The sequence below is a fragment of the Mastigoproctus giganteus genome, chromosome 2 (genome assembly GCF_048544385.1).
Source record: "Mastigoproctus giganteus isolate SK-2022 chromosome 2, ASM4854438v1, whole genome shotgun sequence".
NCBI classification, from domain to species: domain Eukaryota; kingdom Metazoa; phylum Arthropoda; class Arachnida; order Uropygi; family Thelyphonidae; genus Mastigoproctus; species Mastigoproctus giganteus.
This window is the reverse complement of record NC_143576.1, coordinates 137127944-137146204: the sequence shown is the minus strand read 5'-3', so window position 1 is coordinate 137146204 and position 18261 is coordinate 137127944. Positions and strand designations below refer to the sequence as shown.

Sequence of the window (18261 nt, the reverse complement as noted above, 5' to 3'; positions counted from 1 at the left end):
ATTAAGGGATAATAGCCAATGGCATGCCTTAAACAGCTTCAATACTGCTCTAAGATTTCATCTCTTTCTTAGCGAACGTTCAAGGTTCTGCTTGGACGCAATGACAATTGATATTGAGGACACTCCGCACCATTAAATTTTTCACCGTAAAATTGTTCTTTTGCCATATGTTGGAGAGATGATAGTAATAAAAATTACTCCCTGTTCAATGACCCAATTGTGATGCGTTCTCTTGGAGTTGGACTACAGGAAGGCAATCGCAGGTTTCTTAGCACAGACTCGCTTCTGTTTAAGCCAGAAGACACTGTATACCTGCGGCCGATGAGAACTCCAATGCAATTTCGTTGATGCTCGTGGACGGCCTTCATGTGATTACATGCTTCTGTCTCTTGGAGTTGTTTCAGTAGCCTTGAGATTTCAGTAAGCGTCGTGCACTTTTCTGGATGATATAACAAGGGAAGTGACTTAGAACGTTAACACCCCTAAACATCTGTTCATTCCATGTTATTATACCGACAGCCAGGTTTTATTCTTTCAGATGTCACCAAATTGGAATTGCTATAACTGTTTATAATAGCTATATTTAAACTGCCTAATTTCTTTCTACTTTCTGTACTTTTCTATACACCGAAGTATTAAAATATGACAATAGATGGCGCCTGTTAAAACAAGGTTCCTTTCGTTCCCATGTTTTGATGTTTCTTGTTAAAGGATTCCTGCGGTCTGTGCAATCCACAAAGGAGCTCATCGCACTCCTCCTGCAATTCGAGTGTATTCCATAGTCGGTTTAATCATCGTGGCTGCAAGATGAAAAGCCTGATTTTTCAGAGATAAAACTCAGAGCCCTCTCCTGTAACTAACTTGACCAGAGCAACATAATACCTGCACCTCAAACTCACTAGATAAGCAATTCCCTCTCCCACACCCAGCAAACGATATGCAAATGAAGTGCCAAAGAAAAACAAATTATTATAGAAACTGTAGGTCGACAAACTAAGTTTACAGAAGGCTTCTCATCAAAGACTGATTTCGATCTACCGCGCAATCTTTCATGGACCTACGGCGATTTATGAAGCAATTTGCCGTCACGAACACCCCCCTTCCCTTATCAGAAGGGACACACTGGTCATTTAATACACACAGAGCTGTCAGTCACCCTCAAGGAAATGTCGTACGCACTGCCATTAAAAGTTATTGGCCTTGGAAGCCATATTGTTGTGTTGAGAGAGAGAGAAACGGGTCAAGGCAACAATATTTTTGGCACTCGTATATAACAGGGAAGGGCGAATCACACGAGGACAGAACGGAAAAATAAATGATACTTACAGTGTCTGGATGTTCCTCAGAGAGTCGAAGGTCCCGTTGGCTAACGACTGAATGTTGTTATCGTACAGAGACCTGCAAAAGAGAGAAAGAGCGCCATCATGAGCTTTTCAAACAAAGCGTTATAAAAAGGGATGGAAAAACAAACGAGAGATAAATGCAATAAATTAGACACTGGAATGGCAAGAGGTTCAACACCACCCCCCACCTCACCACACACGGTAAATCCACAAAAAAAAGCCAATTTAACACTGTCACGTGCCTTAAAAAAAAAGGCGTGAGACATACGCGTCCCCTACACATGTACGCGAACGAGTGTATCTGTGGTGAATCTCTGATTTCCGCCCCCCCACCCAGGCCGTACCCACCAGACCTTCATTGATTTTCCCGCCTTTGTATTTACGTAACCAAATCACCTAGACAACACGCAGCACGTGATTAATAAGTCTATTTCTTCCGTCACGAAACGCACCGAGTTGACAGGTGGTCCCGCGCTGTATGGAAACAGACAGAAGGGAGTTCACGAGCTTCGTGCGTTTTCCGACAACTCCGGGGGTGGATTGGGGTATAAATCACCGGGCAGGGTGAAAGACACATTGTTTGGCTACAGAGGTCATAAATCACAACTGGCCGACCACAGAGCTGTGTGTGTGTGAAGATTGCCAGTCCGATAGAGTTCTGCAAGTCTCAAGCAATTAAAGTGTTCATTACAACTAACGCTGATGGAGCGTACTGAACCTTTTGTTGGTTATTAAAGTAACCCCCCCCCCCCCCCGATAGCAATCGCTCGCTTTGCTTGTTAATGAAACGCTGCTAAGAATAAACGAGACATGGCAAATGAAAGTGGTTCGAGCAAGGATGGGACTTCCTCCCAGGTACGCCAATCCCAGTTGAAAAAGCATGACTTCCAGCGAAGGTGTTCCTTCAAATTTGGAAACAAATAGAAGTCGCGGTGAGAAATATCTTACGACATAGGAAGGCTCGCACCTCACATGGAAGTCATCACCAGTAAAGGTTTATGGATGGGCACGTTTAGCTCCCCACCCCCATGTTGTCCATGATTTCCTGAGCATTTTTCTTTTTCTAATTTATCGCGCTTAACAGTGTTTCCTTGACAGTAGTAATTGGCTATAAATATTGCATTGAAGGAACTGAGAAATAAATTAGTAAAATTCAACTTTCTTTAAATAACAGAATAGAAAACTTACAACAAATTCAGGTTGTGAAGGTCCGCAAAGGTATCTCTACGGATGCAGGAGATTTTATTAGCATTCAGCAATCTGAAATGGAAATGAAACTGCGAATTACTACAAAAACAAAAGTAACAGGAATATTTACATAAAATCTTTCTTAGATGAAGCGTGGGAAAAAGTGAATGAGAATCAGATTAATATTTAAGTGGAACAGCAGTTCACAGTTATTACAATATTTATAATCTCCATCGGATAAAAATGCTATTTAAACGTACATTGTAACCGTTTAGTTCTTTTCTTTGCTGTTATTTTGTTCTTTTCCCTACTTCTCTCTCTCTCTCTCTCTCTCTCTCTCTCACACACACACACACACACAAGACAGTCCCTTCCTCTGTAGTTTGTTTTATTTTCTTTCCTTTGCTGTATCTTAAAAGGAATCTTTTAAAATTCCAGCTTACAATCAGCTAGTGAAAGACCAAATTAAACAAAAGAATGAACCGTGACATTCTGATCGTGGTTAAAAGCATAGTTCTTAAGCTACATCTGTTATGTAGTTGCCTTTGGAAGAGATAGAATCTTGAGGATGTGGCAAAAGGAGGAAGATTAATCTTTCATTTGTCTTCTCGAAATTTAAGATTTTTCGGACCTATTCATTTAATAAAGAGTCATTATTTTCTTAAGATATCTTCAAAAAGTCAGTAATTGAACTCATCTTATTTCGTGATAATAATAATAATAATGAAGAGTATTTTCTGGGCAAAGAAGACACTCCATGGTAGAAACTATAATGATCCCCCATCAAGACCACAAAGATAAACACCTTACAATGCATGGCGCACGAGCGGGACGCTCTTCCCCGAGACTGGAGGATTCATGCTCGCCATCCAAGACCAGGTAATCAACACCAGGAATTATAGAAGATAATTGCAAGGGAACCCAGAGTTTCAAATGACACATGTCGACGATGCCACTTGGCTTCAGAAACGATCCAACAAATCACCGCAGGATGCAATGTGATCACCCACACATGACCAGGTAGCCAGGATAATACATCAGAAACTAGCGAGGAAATACCAGTTGATCAAAGAAAGGGTACCGTATTACAAGCACGAACCCCAGGTCGCAGTACAGACCCCAACCTTCAAGCTTTACTGGGACCGCGCCATAATAACGGATAAGATCATCCCGCAAAACAGACCGGACATAACCCTTGTGGACAAGACGGAAAAGGCTACCTACCTGAATGACATAGCGGTGCCGAACACTGGCAACCTCCAGAAAACCCACGAGGAAAAGATCAGGAAGTACACGAACCTAAGGCTGGTGGTGGTGGTTGTTGTTGTTATTTGGTTTTTAGGAGCATTAGCAACTAAGGCCATATTGCTCCGAGGATATATGGTGGTCATTCCCTGACCTTTCTTCATCCTTCATAATTGGTGGCTCACGGGCTCGAACCCCGGTCTAATCAAGAAGCGTCTGCTACGCACTGCTGCTCCTTCCCACCTGGCTACGGAGGCGCCCCTAAGGCTGGAGATCAAAGAGATGTGGCATATGCAACAAGTAGCGACCATCATATCGATCACCGGTATGGTGCCAAAGACCTGACATAAGAGACTCGCAGCAATATGTCTACCAGAGAACACCTACAAGGAACTTCAAAAAGTTGCAAACCTGAACATCCGTAAGATAATCAGATTTTTTTTTTTTTATTTCGTTCTGGGAGCAGGAATCAGGAACACTTAGTTATGGCTTTGCTGTTTTGTGTTGACAATCCTTGTCGAAACAACCATGAAGGTTCCAAAAACTTGGGTTCAAGCGATTTAGGATAGTTTTGATACTGTCCATACTGTTACTGATAGCAGAAGAGACTGATTGACCCTGACCCACTCAGCAGCTCAGATAAGCACTCTAGTGACATTTTCCATCACCTGTTTGTCCGAGTTCACTTTATTGTCAAGCACTTAATCCCAAGCATTCTATTTCGCAAGATTAAATCTGTTTTTTCTTGTAAACTGTTTAAAACATTAACACACTAAGTTTGTGACTGGCTATAATGATCGCAAAATGTGGGATATGCTTTTAATAACTACAAAAAAAAGTTTCTCATATCAGATCATTCGTTAATTGGCAGAGCTTCTTAAAAGAAAACGAGCAACTCAAATGGTTGATGCAGAATATGAACTCTAAATAACAATTACTTTGACATCGGCGGAATTAAGATTATTTATTCATAGAATATCAAATTTTATATATGAGAAGAACAGTTGAGTCTTCTTGAAATTTGTCGAATGTCTAGGATTATATGATCCTGTTTTGAAAGAACACCTTCGTTGAATAAAATGTAAGGAAACAAACGTTCATTACTCGGGCCAAGAAATTCAAAATAATTAGAGTTAGTTGCTCAAAAGAAAAGAGACAAAATTACTGAAATGGCAAAAAAAGAAGCAGAATTCTTTTCTTTTATAATGGATTCCACGACTGATGTCAGTCAAAGCATTTGGATTTTAATCATTCGATTTGTAAATACACATTCAAAAAAAGCTAATTTTGTAAAGGAGTATTTTGTATACGATTCCTAGAAGTAGATGACAAGTCAGGATCTCGGCTTGCGACTCAGATTTTTGGAAGAGGTAAAAAATTTAGGACATTAAAAATTGCAGAAGCCAAGGATACGACAATGGGGCGAATATAAAGGCCTTCAAAAACAAATTTTGAATATAAACCCAAGAGCGTTTTTCGTTCCTTGTGATGCAAGTGATGCAAGAAAGTAAGCGCATAAGCTTATGCAGCATCAGCCCAAAAAAAAAAAAAAAAAATTCACACCATTCCCTCCAAATGCCTGTCCAGTTCCTTCTTAAATTTATTCAACCTATCAACTTCCACAACGACAGATGGAAGTTTGTTCCAGCAATTAACCACCCGCTGGCTAAAGGCAAATTTCCGCACATCTATTCTACATCTGTCCTTTCTTAATTTGAATTTATGCCCCCTTAGTTTCGTAATCTGAACAAGTGGAAGAATCCCATCAGAATTCAGCGTGCTCAACCCATTGAAGGCCTTATACACCTCAATCAGATCACCTCGTAGGTGCCTAGTCTCCAGCCACTGCAATTTGCAGAACTTAAGCTTCTCTTGGTAAGAGGATCCCTTCATTCCCCTCACCAATCTTGTTGCCCTTCTCTGTACACGCTCAAGTAAATCTACATCCTTCCTAAAATGAGGCCTCCAAACCTGTACGCAGTATTCAAGGCGTGGCCTAACCATTGCCTTATACAGAGGGACAATCACCTCCTTTTCCCTGCTAGCAAAATTCCTGTATATCATTGATAAAACCCCATGATCTGCCCTGGCAGTCTGTCTGCATTGCTCAGAAAACTTCATATCTGACTGAACAATTACTCCCAGGTCTTTTTTTATTTTCTACAACCTTAAGTGTAGTACCACACAGTTGGTACGTTTCTCTGGGGTTACTTCTACCCATATACTTCTTCAATGGGTGCTGCTCTTCTTGGACTAATGTTATTAGTGGAGTCCCACAGGGTTTGGTGTTGGGTCCACTGTTGTTTTGTATATTTATCAATGATATTGATGAAGGTGTATTAGGCTTAGTGTCGAAGTTTGCAGATGATACAAAGGTTGGCAGGGTTGTTAATGACAGTAATGGCAGTGTGCTACTGCAACAGGATCTAGATAATTTTTGGCAGATGGGCTAAGAAGTGGCAACTGAAGTTTAACCTTGACAAACTTCAGGTTATTGTATATAACTTGCACTTTGGTATAGTGCAAGTTATATACAATTTCTTCTCTGCATCGCCTTATTGATGGTCAATACTACTAAAAACGTATCTGGTTTAACAGCAAAGCCTGTTTGTACTACCAGATGGGAAAACAGAATCAATGCAGTTAGGCCAATTAGGAGAAATTTACGATGCTCTTACTGATCTCTTAGAGGATCAGGCATTAACAGGTGCTCACAGAAATAAAACAAAGGCCGCTGGTCAAATTTTTAATACAAAAATTAAAAAAACTACAAATTCATTTTGGTATAATGCGTTGTCAGAAGTTAACCGAGCAAATCTTGTAATGCAAAGTCCAGCAGTCGAAACAATGATGAAGGGTTTCAGAATCTTTTTATTACAGCTCATGAGTTAGCTTATTTTAGAGTCACAATTAAGAGCCTTATTTTTCATAAATATACATTTTTACTTTCGTTGTGGTTAAGATTAGATGATTCATCAACTGAACCACTCTTCAAATCTGGCAGTAGAGTGGTGGCTTTCAGTTATATTCGGTATGGACCTCGGACAGTGTTGGAAGGTTGTCATATGACACAAGATATGCTGCTGGAAGAACTCGTACGAATTAGTCCTGGAAATGAGCTCTGGAGTGAGCCTTAATTAATAAACAGAAAATTAAGAATAACTGTATGATTGATTCTGTAATTCTGACACTCGATTAGTGACAAGCAAATAATATCAGTGAATAAGTTATTTGCTTGCGATAATCAATCCCAACATTAAATATTTATTAATAATACATTTTTGATAATTATTAAATATCTCCAACAATCTTTTCTTTAGCTGTTAGGGAAGATCTATATAGCAACAGCGCTTCTATCAGTTAAGAGAAAACATCTCCGGACCAAGAAACTCTCCATTAATTACATCTCCAGGGTTTATTTCTACGCCAACAACATTTCTAGGAAAGCTCTCTTTAATGTTTAATGTTCTCTTACGGCGAATGCATCACCTGTTATTGAAAGAGTGGTGGTACGTGTTGCTGCTAAGACAATAATCTCTTCTTCTTTGTGTGCGTGTTATCTGTAACCTTGCACTGACGCGCATTGTATTTGTTCTCTTCCTCGCTGCAAGTCGCGACTGTCAGCTGACCCCGTAGAAACTACATTAGCACCCTCTGCTCTCTCCTCGCATTTTGTTCATCCCTCGCAATCGATGCGGGAGCTGGTAAAGAGCAAATAACTTCTTTCCTCGCCTTATTGGATTCTGGGGGATTGTCAGCGGATGGCGAGGCACCTTGATAAGCCGCCAATGTGTCCCTGGGTTGTAGGTAGCGGGCCAGAATATACTTGTAATTGTCCTTTTGGTTCGTTAGGTGGCAATCATCATTCCGACCGTATCCGCGTGGGTAGAAACAATTCTATCGACCAGAAAAATTTCCTCTGGGTAGCGGGGGAACCGACGAAACACAATAAGACATTATGTCCTCAATAAATCACGTAAATGACGTTTTAAAGATTTCATGACAGCACTCGAGCCATTATTTTTGCCTGGAAAACATCTCTGCTTCTGTGTAAGAATAGCTAATGGCGGTGGTCTTTAATAGTTAATACCCCCACAGCAGCCTCCGGGACCTTGTCACGCATCGAACATCTTATTAATGCCATGGAATGACGTTCGTGATCTAAATTATTAACGATGCTCGCGTACCCAACTATGGAAAAACAACCATGCATACCGCCGCTATTCAATCCCAGTCACAAAGAAATATCCACCTTATAAATACATTATTCACGTCTTTATTTGCCCGTGAGGTCACCTGGAGCTTCCACGTTTGTGTGGCCCATGTTAAGTGCATTACAAAAATACTGAAGGTAATGAAATGTGCCCGGTTATTACCTAAAGTGAATTCTCAGAGTCTCAGTTATAATTTATATATTCGTCGTTGTAAATTAGTCATCCGGGCGTGGAGGTACTTACAGTAGCTGGAGAGAGGTCAGGCCTTTGAAAACACCAGCAGGAAGGTCTGTGATCTTGTTTCCATACAGCACCCTGGATTGAGAAGAAGAAAATTCTATTAATTTCGACATAAACAATGAAATATTTAAAGATTCAATCAAGAATGAATATATTTTAGTCATCAGTATTCGGAGTGAGCCAGTACTGAAGAGAACAGTTTGTTAATGGAGGATTTACTCGATTAACACGAACACTTAAGAAAATAAAATATTCAGTTAGTAAAAATATTTCAACGAAACTGTAATTATAAATTACACGATGAGCGGCGAGATGACTATAGAAATATCTGTTTTCTTCCACAAGTACAGTAATTTCACAAACTATTTAAAAATAATTCGAGTGCATTGCCCTACTAATTTATTATAGAATCCAGAGTTTCCATATCTGCAGGACTCCTGTCGTAGTTAACTGACATAACTAGTTACGTGCTATGACCGACCAATAAGAAGAGAAGCAGTGCCTTTCTGCATCTCTTCTTCTAGGTCATTTAAGGTGTACTATAGGAAATAGAATGAGACATTGACAACCTCACGAGTCATAACTATAGCTTCAATGGCAGCGGATCATCATTATTGCAGGCATTAACAGAGCTGATCCTTGTATCGATACAGAGTTTAGGGTTTTCAATCAGTGGCTTTTGTGCGACAAAACCAGCAAAAAGAATAAAAAGCACAGCTAGAAGAAGATACTTTATGGCTGGTACTATAGATGACTAACTGACTAACCATTATGCGAAAATGAAGGCAGCATTGCGAACAAAACCCATTTCCTCAAGCAAATAGGAGGTCAGGACAATGAGCATTTAGTTATATTGCCATTTTTAAGCCTCTCATTTACTGCAACGTCGTCAACGGTGAAATTTTCAGTGGAATAGTGGACATATGTAATGTGGTAAGAGGGTTCATATCATTTAATATTTATGGACGAGCGAGGATTCGGTGGAAGCAATATACAAAGCAATGGACTGATAAAGCATCCAGCTCTCTCTATGCGGGTCGTTGCTGGTGTCCTCCTGCAGGAAGTGTTTTCGTGGTACAACATGTATCTTCACTACTTTGGAGGCCCTGTCACCTGGAAAGTATATCTGGACATCTTTGCTGGCTAACTCCATCTCACAATGCTCACATTGTACCCGTACAGCGATGCACTGTTCCAAGGCAATAATACCACACTTCTCAGCGTCGAGTTGTACACAAATTACATACAAAACACTCCAGTGATATGGAGTAGTGTCATGACCTGCACAATTGGAAGAGGTGAATCCCATTGAGAATTTTACCTCAGGACCAACCAATCAGACGGACCTTAAGTTCAGTCTCGAACAGGAAGGAAATCACATCACCAGGGACACACACCAGAGAGAATGTAGTGGTAGTCCATCGTGGTAGTCCATCTACACACGTTTTCACGATGGACTACCACTACATTCTCTCATATTTTGTTAGGGCAACGTAATTAAAACAAACGTGACTTATACACAATGTACTGCTGATGTTGGAACTTGTCCCATGAGGATGCCGCAGCTAGAATAAGATAGTATTTTAAAAAAATGACATTTTTTACTACCTGCTATTGTGTTTGCCGTTAGCATGGTCACTTACTAAAACACTGCATGGAACGAAGGTCTGCAACAACACTCAAGAGAATACCTTAATAAAACGAACACGTTTATGTTATTATTTAAGTTACATCAAAACACAGAAATAATTATGTCAACTGATAGATCTACACATTATAAAAGAAAAACGCAAATTCACTAACCCTGCTTGTTAGATAGAAGAGCCACACCCCTCACCCTTAACCATTCAAAGCACTTTACATTTCTTGGACTCTGGCCAAAACAGACACCACTGTCAAGGTATTATCTCTCTCTCAAATGGCCCAATTGTAATAATTTTGCTCTGTTTTATTACTTCCTGAATTGAACAGAGTTTTTACAGACAAATTCTAAAAGGAAGTACTATAAATTATTTGCTAAAATGCAATAGACGATCAACGTTTAAAAAGTACTCATACAGCAATGCTTACAGTGACGTTAGAACTTTTAATCCACTGAAGGCGTCCCCATATATTTGCGTGATCTCGTTGTTGCTGAGGTCTCTGTAAAGGAAAATAGCGTATCACCAACACAAGATGGTTCTAATTATTTATTTTTATTTATTAAAGGGAAATCACAGTGGATTCAAGCTTGAACGTGTTCAAACGTGTATCCAATGCAAATATTCTAAGAAGATACTTTTTATTTCACTTATGTTTGCTTACATAATAAAGATAGATAATCTTATTACAAACAACCCGAACTCAGTTCAATTTTGGCAAACGGCAACAGGATATTGTTTGAAATTCAAAACAGCAATGTGTTAGCCCAATGCGATCCACAACGCAGCTGTCATCAAGACGTGACATCTCCTAAGGGCTCGCATCGCACTTGGATGCTGAACTAGTTATACGAATGTACTGTATTAAATCTTCGATGATTACTCTGAATTATTATATTTGTTATTTTCTCCAGGTTGCAAGCGTGGATTAAAGGAACAGACGGCTTGTAACCAATTACTCAATCCCTTTATTTGCACAATTCCTAAGATACGCGAGGAATCTTATAGAAATATCTTGATGGCCAAGGAGATTAATTATTGATATGTTATAAACATAATTACTGGGAGTGACTAAACGCAGTTAGAAGACTTGGTCTGCCCTCTGCTAGTCCGCGTTATCACTCGAACTCTTCAAGTCACGATCCGAGTGAACCCCACATCTCATCTATTCGACAGATCACAACAGCAAATAAAGAATCTTTTATTCATTGCACTGTTCACCAAGGGGGATATGCGAGGGGGAGGTAATCGTGTAGACAAAATAATGAAGGACCATTTCGAAACACTTTAAACTTTATTGTATAACGGATTTTGGATCAACCATAGAATCATTAATTATTCCAAAGTTGAAATAAAAACCATTAGAAATTTTAAAATTAAAAATTACTTCAAAATTTAAAGAATGATCAAATCCTTTTTCTGCTTCACTGTTCAAGTTTTTATAAATCTCAGATTTACGCTTTTCCTGAAAACATAAAACTTCACATGGACTTGTCCACAATGCCTCATTAAGCAGCCATCGTGGCTAGCGCAGTAACTAAGATGTTCTTTAACAGCATGTGGAAAAGGCTTGGTTCCAAAATGAGGAAGATAAACTATTATGGGCTTTATTTTTATCTTGGAACTGGAGTTTAAAAAAATAGAGCGTTAATCTTCAGAGGTGTAGGTTTTTCGATAAAAATGGGATTTTGGAAATACAGTAGGATCTCGATTATTCCAGTGTGGATTAACAGAAATCTCTCTACGACCCAAAGAAGTCTGAGAGCTGGATAACAAAAAGAAATACCTTATAGATTTTTTCTTCTTTTTTTTTTTTCATTTTGTAATATTCCCGTATACCAGATCCTTGAATTTCTTAGGAACTGCACTCCCAACCTTTGCTTTCTGCTACTATAATATTCTTCTCCACAAATTTTACGCAATATCACTCGCAGAAAAGCAAACCAAGAAAAGAAAACAACCTCCTTTATTTCAAAAAGTAATAGTTAGATATTAAACTTTATTATCAAATCTTCTCAAGCTACAGTAACTTTTATAAATATGAATACAGTATATAAACACAAATTATAGTACATAAACACATTTATATTTATAAACTGTATATATATGCAGTTTATAAATATACAGTATTTAAATACGATTACATTTCTGAGTATTTCTTTCATTTTACGGGTGCGAATTTATTTCTCATCCATCCCCAGATAATCAGGAGCCTACTGTACTATTTATGGTGTGGTTTCACAATAGAAAGAGCCAAACATTACTGAACAATGCCAATGGGTAAACAAAATCAAGAATGCTCTGGAGCTGTCCTTATGTGGAGTGCTTTATCTGGCACCACACTGTCGGGGACTCGTAACGCGAGGTGCTGGTGATTGATAACTGAACATGCCACAAGGTGATGCTGACTCCCTGAAACCAGGCAACTGTACACCAAAGACACCGGATGTGAATGTGCCGGATTTGCGTTTTTCACAGAATCGCTTCAGAGCAGCAGTCATTCACTCTCTGGCCATCAAATACAGGTAAAGATCTGTTAACACGCCATTTAACAATTGTCATAGTCCGTTTACATCAATGCCCAAATGAACGAAGCTTCTGATAGACGAGACCACGTGCCATTTGTTATTGGGCGAGAGGTAATCCACCACATGGCGCTCTCTCCCGCACAACCCTCATCCCCGACCACCCACATTTGGAAACCATTGCTTAACGTGTAGATCGATATCTCATCTATCAATAGAACGCTAAAGAGACAGGAACTCAACTTACATCCGTCGCAGACGTTTGAACGAGGCAAATGCTTTACTGGGAACTTCTCGGATCTGGTTCTGCTCCAGCCTTCTAAATGGAGAGAAAAAACAGCCATCGTTAAGAAAGAGGGGGCAACTTGTCAAGGAGATTACAGCGTAACAGGATAGTTTAAAAGCTCATAGAGATTGAGTTAGTAACACGATCTTAGAGTCGAATTTCACCGTGGCAGCAGCCCGACCTATTTATTTTTATATACTCGTCATTTCAATAATTGTTGGCGATAAGTGGCAAATACAGAGTGGCACTCTTAGAATACTGTTAGTCATAGATGAGAAAAACAAATGAGTAAAATTCTATTTATTTATGTTTTAAAGAAATTGCTTAAAAATCAAAATACATGACCATCCAACTTCCAGTTTACAGATATAATGGCTAAGAAGTTAGTGGAAGACTCTTAAATAACACTATGCAACACTGATTTTCTCTTTAATGTAAAATTGGGTTAATTTTAGTGTATTTTATGCCAAATATATATATATATATTTATTTAATTTGTGATAGTATTAATCTCATGATAATTTTTTTTTTTTTTTATATAGATCAGTCTTTCTTTGACTTCAGAAAAACTTCAAACAAGGCTAAAAGTAAACTTTAGTTCTGATTGATGTAACGCATCAATACAAGTACCTCATACATTGGAAAAAAATTCAAATAACACTTGACAATCAGAACAGCAGTATTATACAAGGCGCATTCACATAGAACATGTTTTCTTAACCTATTTCTACAGGCATTGAATAAAATTCATGGTTGCAACATTCAACTTTGAGATCCTCAATCCTCTCACTCCTCTAGAGACGTGGGCCTCCTTGATTACCCACTGACCTAGAGGGGCACTGTCTGCAGTGCATGACTGTTTCTTGAAAAATCCTGCAGACATTCCACTAGTTACCATGGAAGAATATGCAAAAAGGTGATTAATTATTGGCGAAATATTGTTAATTGTTATTGATGCTTTCGGCCACCCCAAAACCTAGGAAACAGAAATGCAAGGGAGACCCATATGGGCGTTTTGATTAGCACATGCCCCAAAAGCATGAAATTTTTTTTCAATGAGATGTTCCGGTTTAAGAAATGGTGACAAGAGTTTGCCCAGATCCAATACACAGATTCAGGATATTGCAAGACATTCAGGTAAGAGAAACTAACTCCACCATTAGCTGATTAAGTCGTATGAGGTACCTTCAGGGGATGCAGTTATCAAACCTTCCAACACATATAACGGCAAACACTCGCCATCAGAGCATCCATCTGCAACTCATGTGGGTTCATGACTGCTTTCATCAAGGTCACAGGGATGGAACAGAAAGAAGGGTACTTGACCTTTAGCTAATTACCATGGTATTTACTAGCAGCTATGCCCTGGTGGTAAGGTATGCGTGACGCCACCTCAACGGGAGGATCTTGTATAGTTGAGATTTCAACATGAGATAAGCTGTAGCGCGGCAACCTCATGTACCTATCGATAGCTATGACATAACGTGTCAATAGCTGAGAAGGAATGTCAATATCATTTTAAAAGGGCCGAGTATTCCTCGTTGGTACACAGGTGCTGCCATCTGACGAGTACAACTGAAATTAATTAGATTAGTGGATTTAAAGGATTCGAACCACATGGATTCATAATTACCACCTGTAAAGTTTTGCAACATTTAAAACTCAAAGAAGTGCAGATCAGTCTGCGATAATATTTTTAATTCTCACAGAAACACGACATGCTACTGCACAAACTGTTTGTATAGACCATGGGCGTGTTTCTGTGAGAATTAAAAACAATGCCATCTGGTGGCGTTATGAAACTTAACGGGTATGAAACGCAGGATCATTTGCTCGTCTTGCACTTAGAGCGATGGTCCTGCAGTTGAGTAAACATAGTAAATTTTGGTCCAAGCATATTATTATGAGTATCGTGGGTCACACGATATGTGGTATAACGCCACCTGGCATGTTCCAGCAACAACTCTCTTGAATTTGGGGGACAACCATTGGTAACGCAAGGAAGTTTGAGGTTTCGAGAGAGTTAATTTGAAAATAATGACCTAATATGAACTAGCGATTATTATTATTATTTTTTTAAATGATAAGTGCTATAACGCCACCTGACGATGTTTTTATTAACAAAAAAAAACCCAACTTAATTTCAAGAAATCCACATGTCTAACTGGTCAATTTATTTTCAGTTTTTGCTCTTGGAAATATTTCAAAACTTTATAACAGTTATTTTATATGCAAATCACCTTAATTATTGCGATACCAACCTGAAGAAATGGTACACGGATATGCAAATGACTTCAATACTTACGAAGGAAGGACAATACTAACAATTCGGCCGCAGTCTCTGGGATGTGGTCAGGTATTCGACTGAGTCCCTTGTCCCGACAGTCCACAACACCATCATAACACGAACACGGATGAGGGCACATGGGTTCTGTCGTGCATCCTGTCTGGGGAGTCTCTTCCACGCCTAAAGGAACCCAAGGATAGGTTAAAAGTTACTGCGTAATACAAGTGTAAGAAAGCAAAGAAATATGTAGAAATCTTCAAAAAAAAAAAAAAAAACAAAAATTCGTGCCAAAGAGAACATTTTTCCGCACGAATTAAAAAGGAGTGAAATGTTACGACAAGCAATATCAACATCTGAAGGGGTCCTCAGCTCAGTTTCGCGTTTCCATGTGACCGGAGAAATCGGACGCAGGGATCAACATCCTTGGACCGCGTTCCGCCATCCCTGTTAGCGCTGAGAGGAGCAGCTTCTTCCGGCTGTCACGCTCCTGTCAGTGGTCGGATTAATAGCGGAGTTTTTTAATCACGGAGTCGTGCTGGCCCGTCTGTCAACGGGCTACGGCAAATGTGTACTGCAACGACAGCGTAGCGTCATTAGTACATAACAAGTTGACACTTGCAGCCATCCGTGTGCTGAAATATGGAGGCAAACACGGAAGTCTCCAGTGATGGCGTTGGTAAACGTAGATGAAGAACTGGCGAAAGAAACTGGTTCGTTGGTTTTCTGTTCTGTTTTAACTTAAAATTAAAAACTAATCTTTCTTATTGCATGTACTTCAATGATTTTACGTGAAAGCATTTATTTTTTTACTCCCCGAAAGATGACCTTTAGGAACATCTTCAAGAAAGTTACTGCACTACGCCTTCAACTTAAGAAAGGGAAAATAATAACAAAGACTAAGAAAAGTTTTAAGAAGTTTGTTCAATGTAATTCCGCCTCCAGCAAGGCGTTACTCACCGTTACAACGGAAGTCAAAATCGTGCAGCTCAGCAATGGCTTTATTCCTCAAGTAGAAGGGCAGCGTGCACTTTGAGAACAAACCAAGGCGTGGATTCCGTCGAAGCCATCCTGCCAACCAAGACAGATGACAATCGCAGGTGAATGGGTTGTCTGATATTCGTCTAACAGAAAAATGAGAAAACAGCAATAATTAAAAAGAAATATTCCACCGCTAATATTAACATGAATTGAATTTCATATGCGATACTCAAAATTCCCGTTAGAGACAAAGAAACTTCCAGGCACGGTGAAGACCTTGACCTTTATGTATAAAGTCAGAAAGAGAAACGTGAAAGTAATAGCACACTTATTATTTGTTAATTTGATGCTTATTTATTTTTAATACAGAATTAGCTCGTTTATTAACGGACTTCCTGTTATCTTAAACACAATAGGATTTCAAGAGGAGTGAATTCAAGGTGAAAGTATCCGGCTGTTTTAATGTAAACGCTAAGCCAATAATATGTAAATTAGATACTTAAATTGTACTAATGGATCGAGGTTTGTAGTGGACTCAAGGAACATACCTTACTTAAGGTAAACTATTTTTACTTCGCTAAAAGAATTATAATGAGGACTGCAGTTTCATTGAAGATGCGCGGCCATCATTCAACATTGTATCATCGGTTACAACTTTATCATAACTAATTTATTGCAGCCAATATACCAGCGTAAGAGTTAACAATGAGTTGTGCATATTTTGGACAGCGAACAGGGTCGATCAAACTCAGTATGTGCCATGTCCATGAACATTATCCCAGGAGTTAAACTCATTCACGTTTGCCACGACAGGGGAAGTTTTCAAATCTTTAGATGAAACTTGTATTTTTAATATTCAAATTGCCTATTAATATACTGATTTATGCTTTGACTATTAAAGTCCCCCACGCCAGAAATTTTTTTTTGCCTTCACAACTCCATATTTACCCTGGCAAGCCTGATCTCCTCCCAAACAAGCTACTTTGAGGCCCGATAGGTTGCTCCTATGTACCCTCAAGATCTGTAGACTCATATCATTGACCTGCTCTTTCAAGCATTCAACAACGTCCTGCAAACCGGTAACGTGACGCCAATGTGAAACTTTACTTCACAAAACCTGAGCCTAAAAATGCCCACGCCAGAATTTCGAGATACATCGGCCTATAATGGGTCTACATCAATAATTTCTCACACCTCGAAAATTTTCGAAAAAGCGCTCTTAAATTCGCGGCTTCAACACTTAAGGGAAGATTCACAATCACCATCAACCTTCTTGAGATCTTTGACCGAATACGACGCTCACTGAATAGTGGCGTGAAATAGATGTATTTCAGTTTTACCATCAGGCTTTGAAAAACGCTATCTCTCTAGGCATCCTGCTAAAAACACCCCATGATTACTGTCTATCTGACCAGGCAATCTTTCTTCAGAGAACTGAAGCTCTCTTAATAAAACGGCAAACAAGTAACTCAGGAAAAGACAGTTTTATAAAAGTTTTATTTTTGAAAATATAGTTAACAGGCAAGTGAACGGAGGAGTTTCAGGGTGGAGGAAACTAATTTTTCTTTCTTCTTGTCTATTCGCTGCTGTGATAACCCTTTTCTATGCAGACCACAATAAGATGGCCAATCCTCTGGTGACAATCTAAATGCCCGGTTGATTTCCAAGGATGCCTAAAGCATCTCGAAGACAAACATATATCTCAACAACATTGGTCCCCCCCCCCTAGCACGAACAAGATCGCTGAAATGTGTGAAAAGACCAAATACGGTCATTATTTTTGAACTTAAAAGGGCAAAGGGAATTCTGTTCAGAGAGTATACGAACAAAACAAGAATCTAGGTATGGTATGAAACTAAACTTAGTCCCTCATTTTGCGGATGCAAAAAAAAAAAAAAAAAAAACCCGGGCCACAGGATCTAACACAGAGATGCCAAATTGCAAGCACGTAACGCGCAATGCAATAAGATGTACTCTCCAGTAACCCTCTATGCTTTCCAGTTTGGGCATCTACCACAGACGTCAATTCCTGGGATTCCTCTCCGTTGAATGCTGGATTCTGAGGCGGCCGAACTGTTACTTTGGGAAGCCCATCTCAAGCCAATCTAAATCGTATTCTTTAGGAACTCGCCGTCATCGAACTCAAGATTTCTCTCGTGTCGAAGCTCTTCACTGGAAGAATAAAAACTTTGTCTCGCCGAGATTGTCCTCTGCTAACCGACCACCAGCAAACTCGGTCGTCACAGTCCAACGTCATTGCAGCACCAGGAACAGGATTAAGAACCTTGAGAGGACGTGCCCTTCGAAAATTGTTA

The 18261-nt window shown here is 39.3% G+C and overlaps 1 protein-coding gene across 4 annotated transcripts in view; it reads right to left on the bottom strand.

Moving 5' to 3' along the window:
* LOC150089589 (protein slit-like) overlaps window positions 1-18261 on the bottom strand; it is a 172283-nt gene that overhangs the window by 53510 nt on the left and 100512 nt on the right. For all 4 annotated transcript variants that reach the window (XM_090389558.1, XM_090389559.1, XM_090389561.1 and 1 more), the window contains exons 8-14: window positions 15926-16089; window positions 15007-15148; window positions 12643-12714; window positions 10301-10372; window positions 8234-8305; window positions 2532-2603; window positions 1327-1398 (exon numbers count right to left, since the gene is read on the bottom strand). In XM_090389558.1, coding sequence (XP_090245684.1) covers window positions 1327-1398; window positions 2532-2603; window positions 8234-8305; window positions 10301-10372; window positions 12643-12714; window positions 15007-15148; window positions 15926-16089 — 666 coding nt within the window. The remainder of the gene's footprint in view (window positions 1-1326; window positions 1399-2531; window positions 2604-8233; window positions 8306-10300; window positions 10373-12642; window positions 12715-15006; window positions 15149-15925; window positions 16090-18261) is intronic.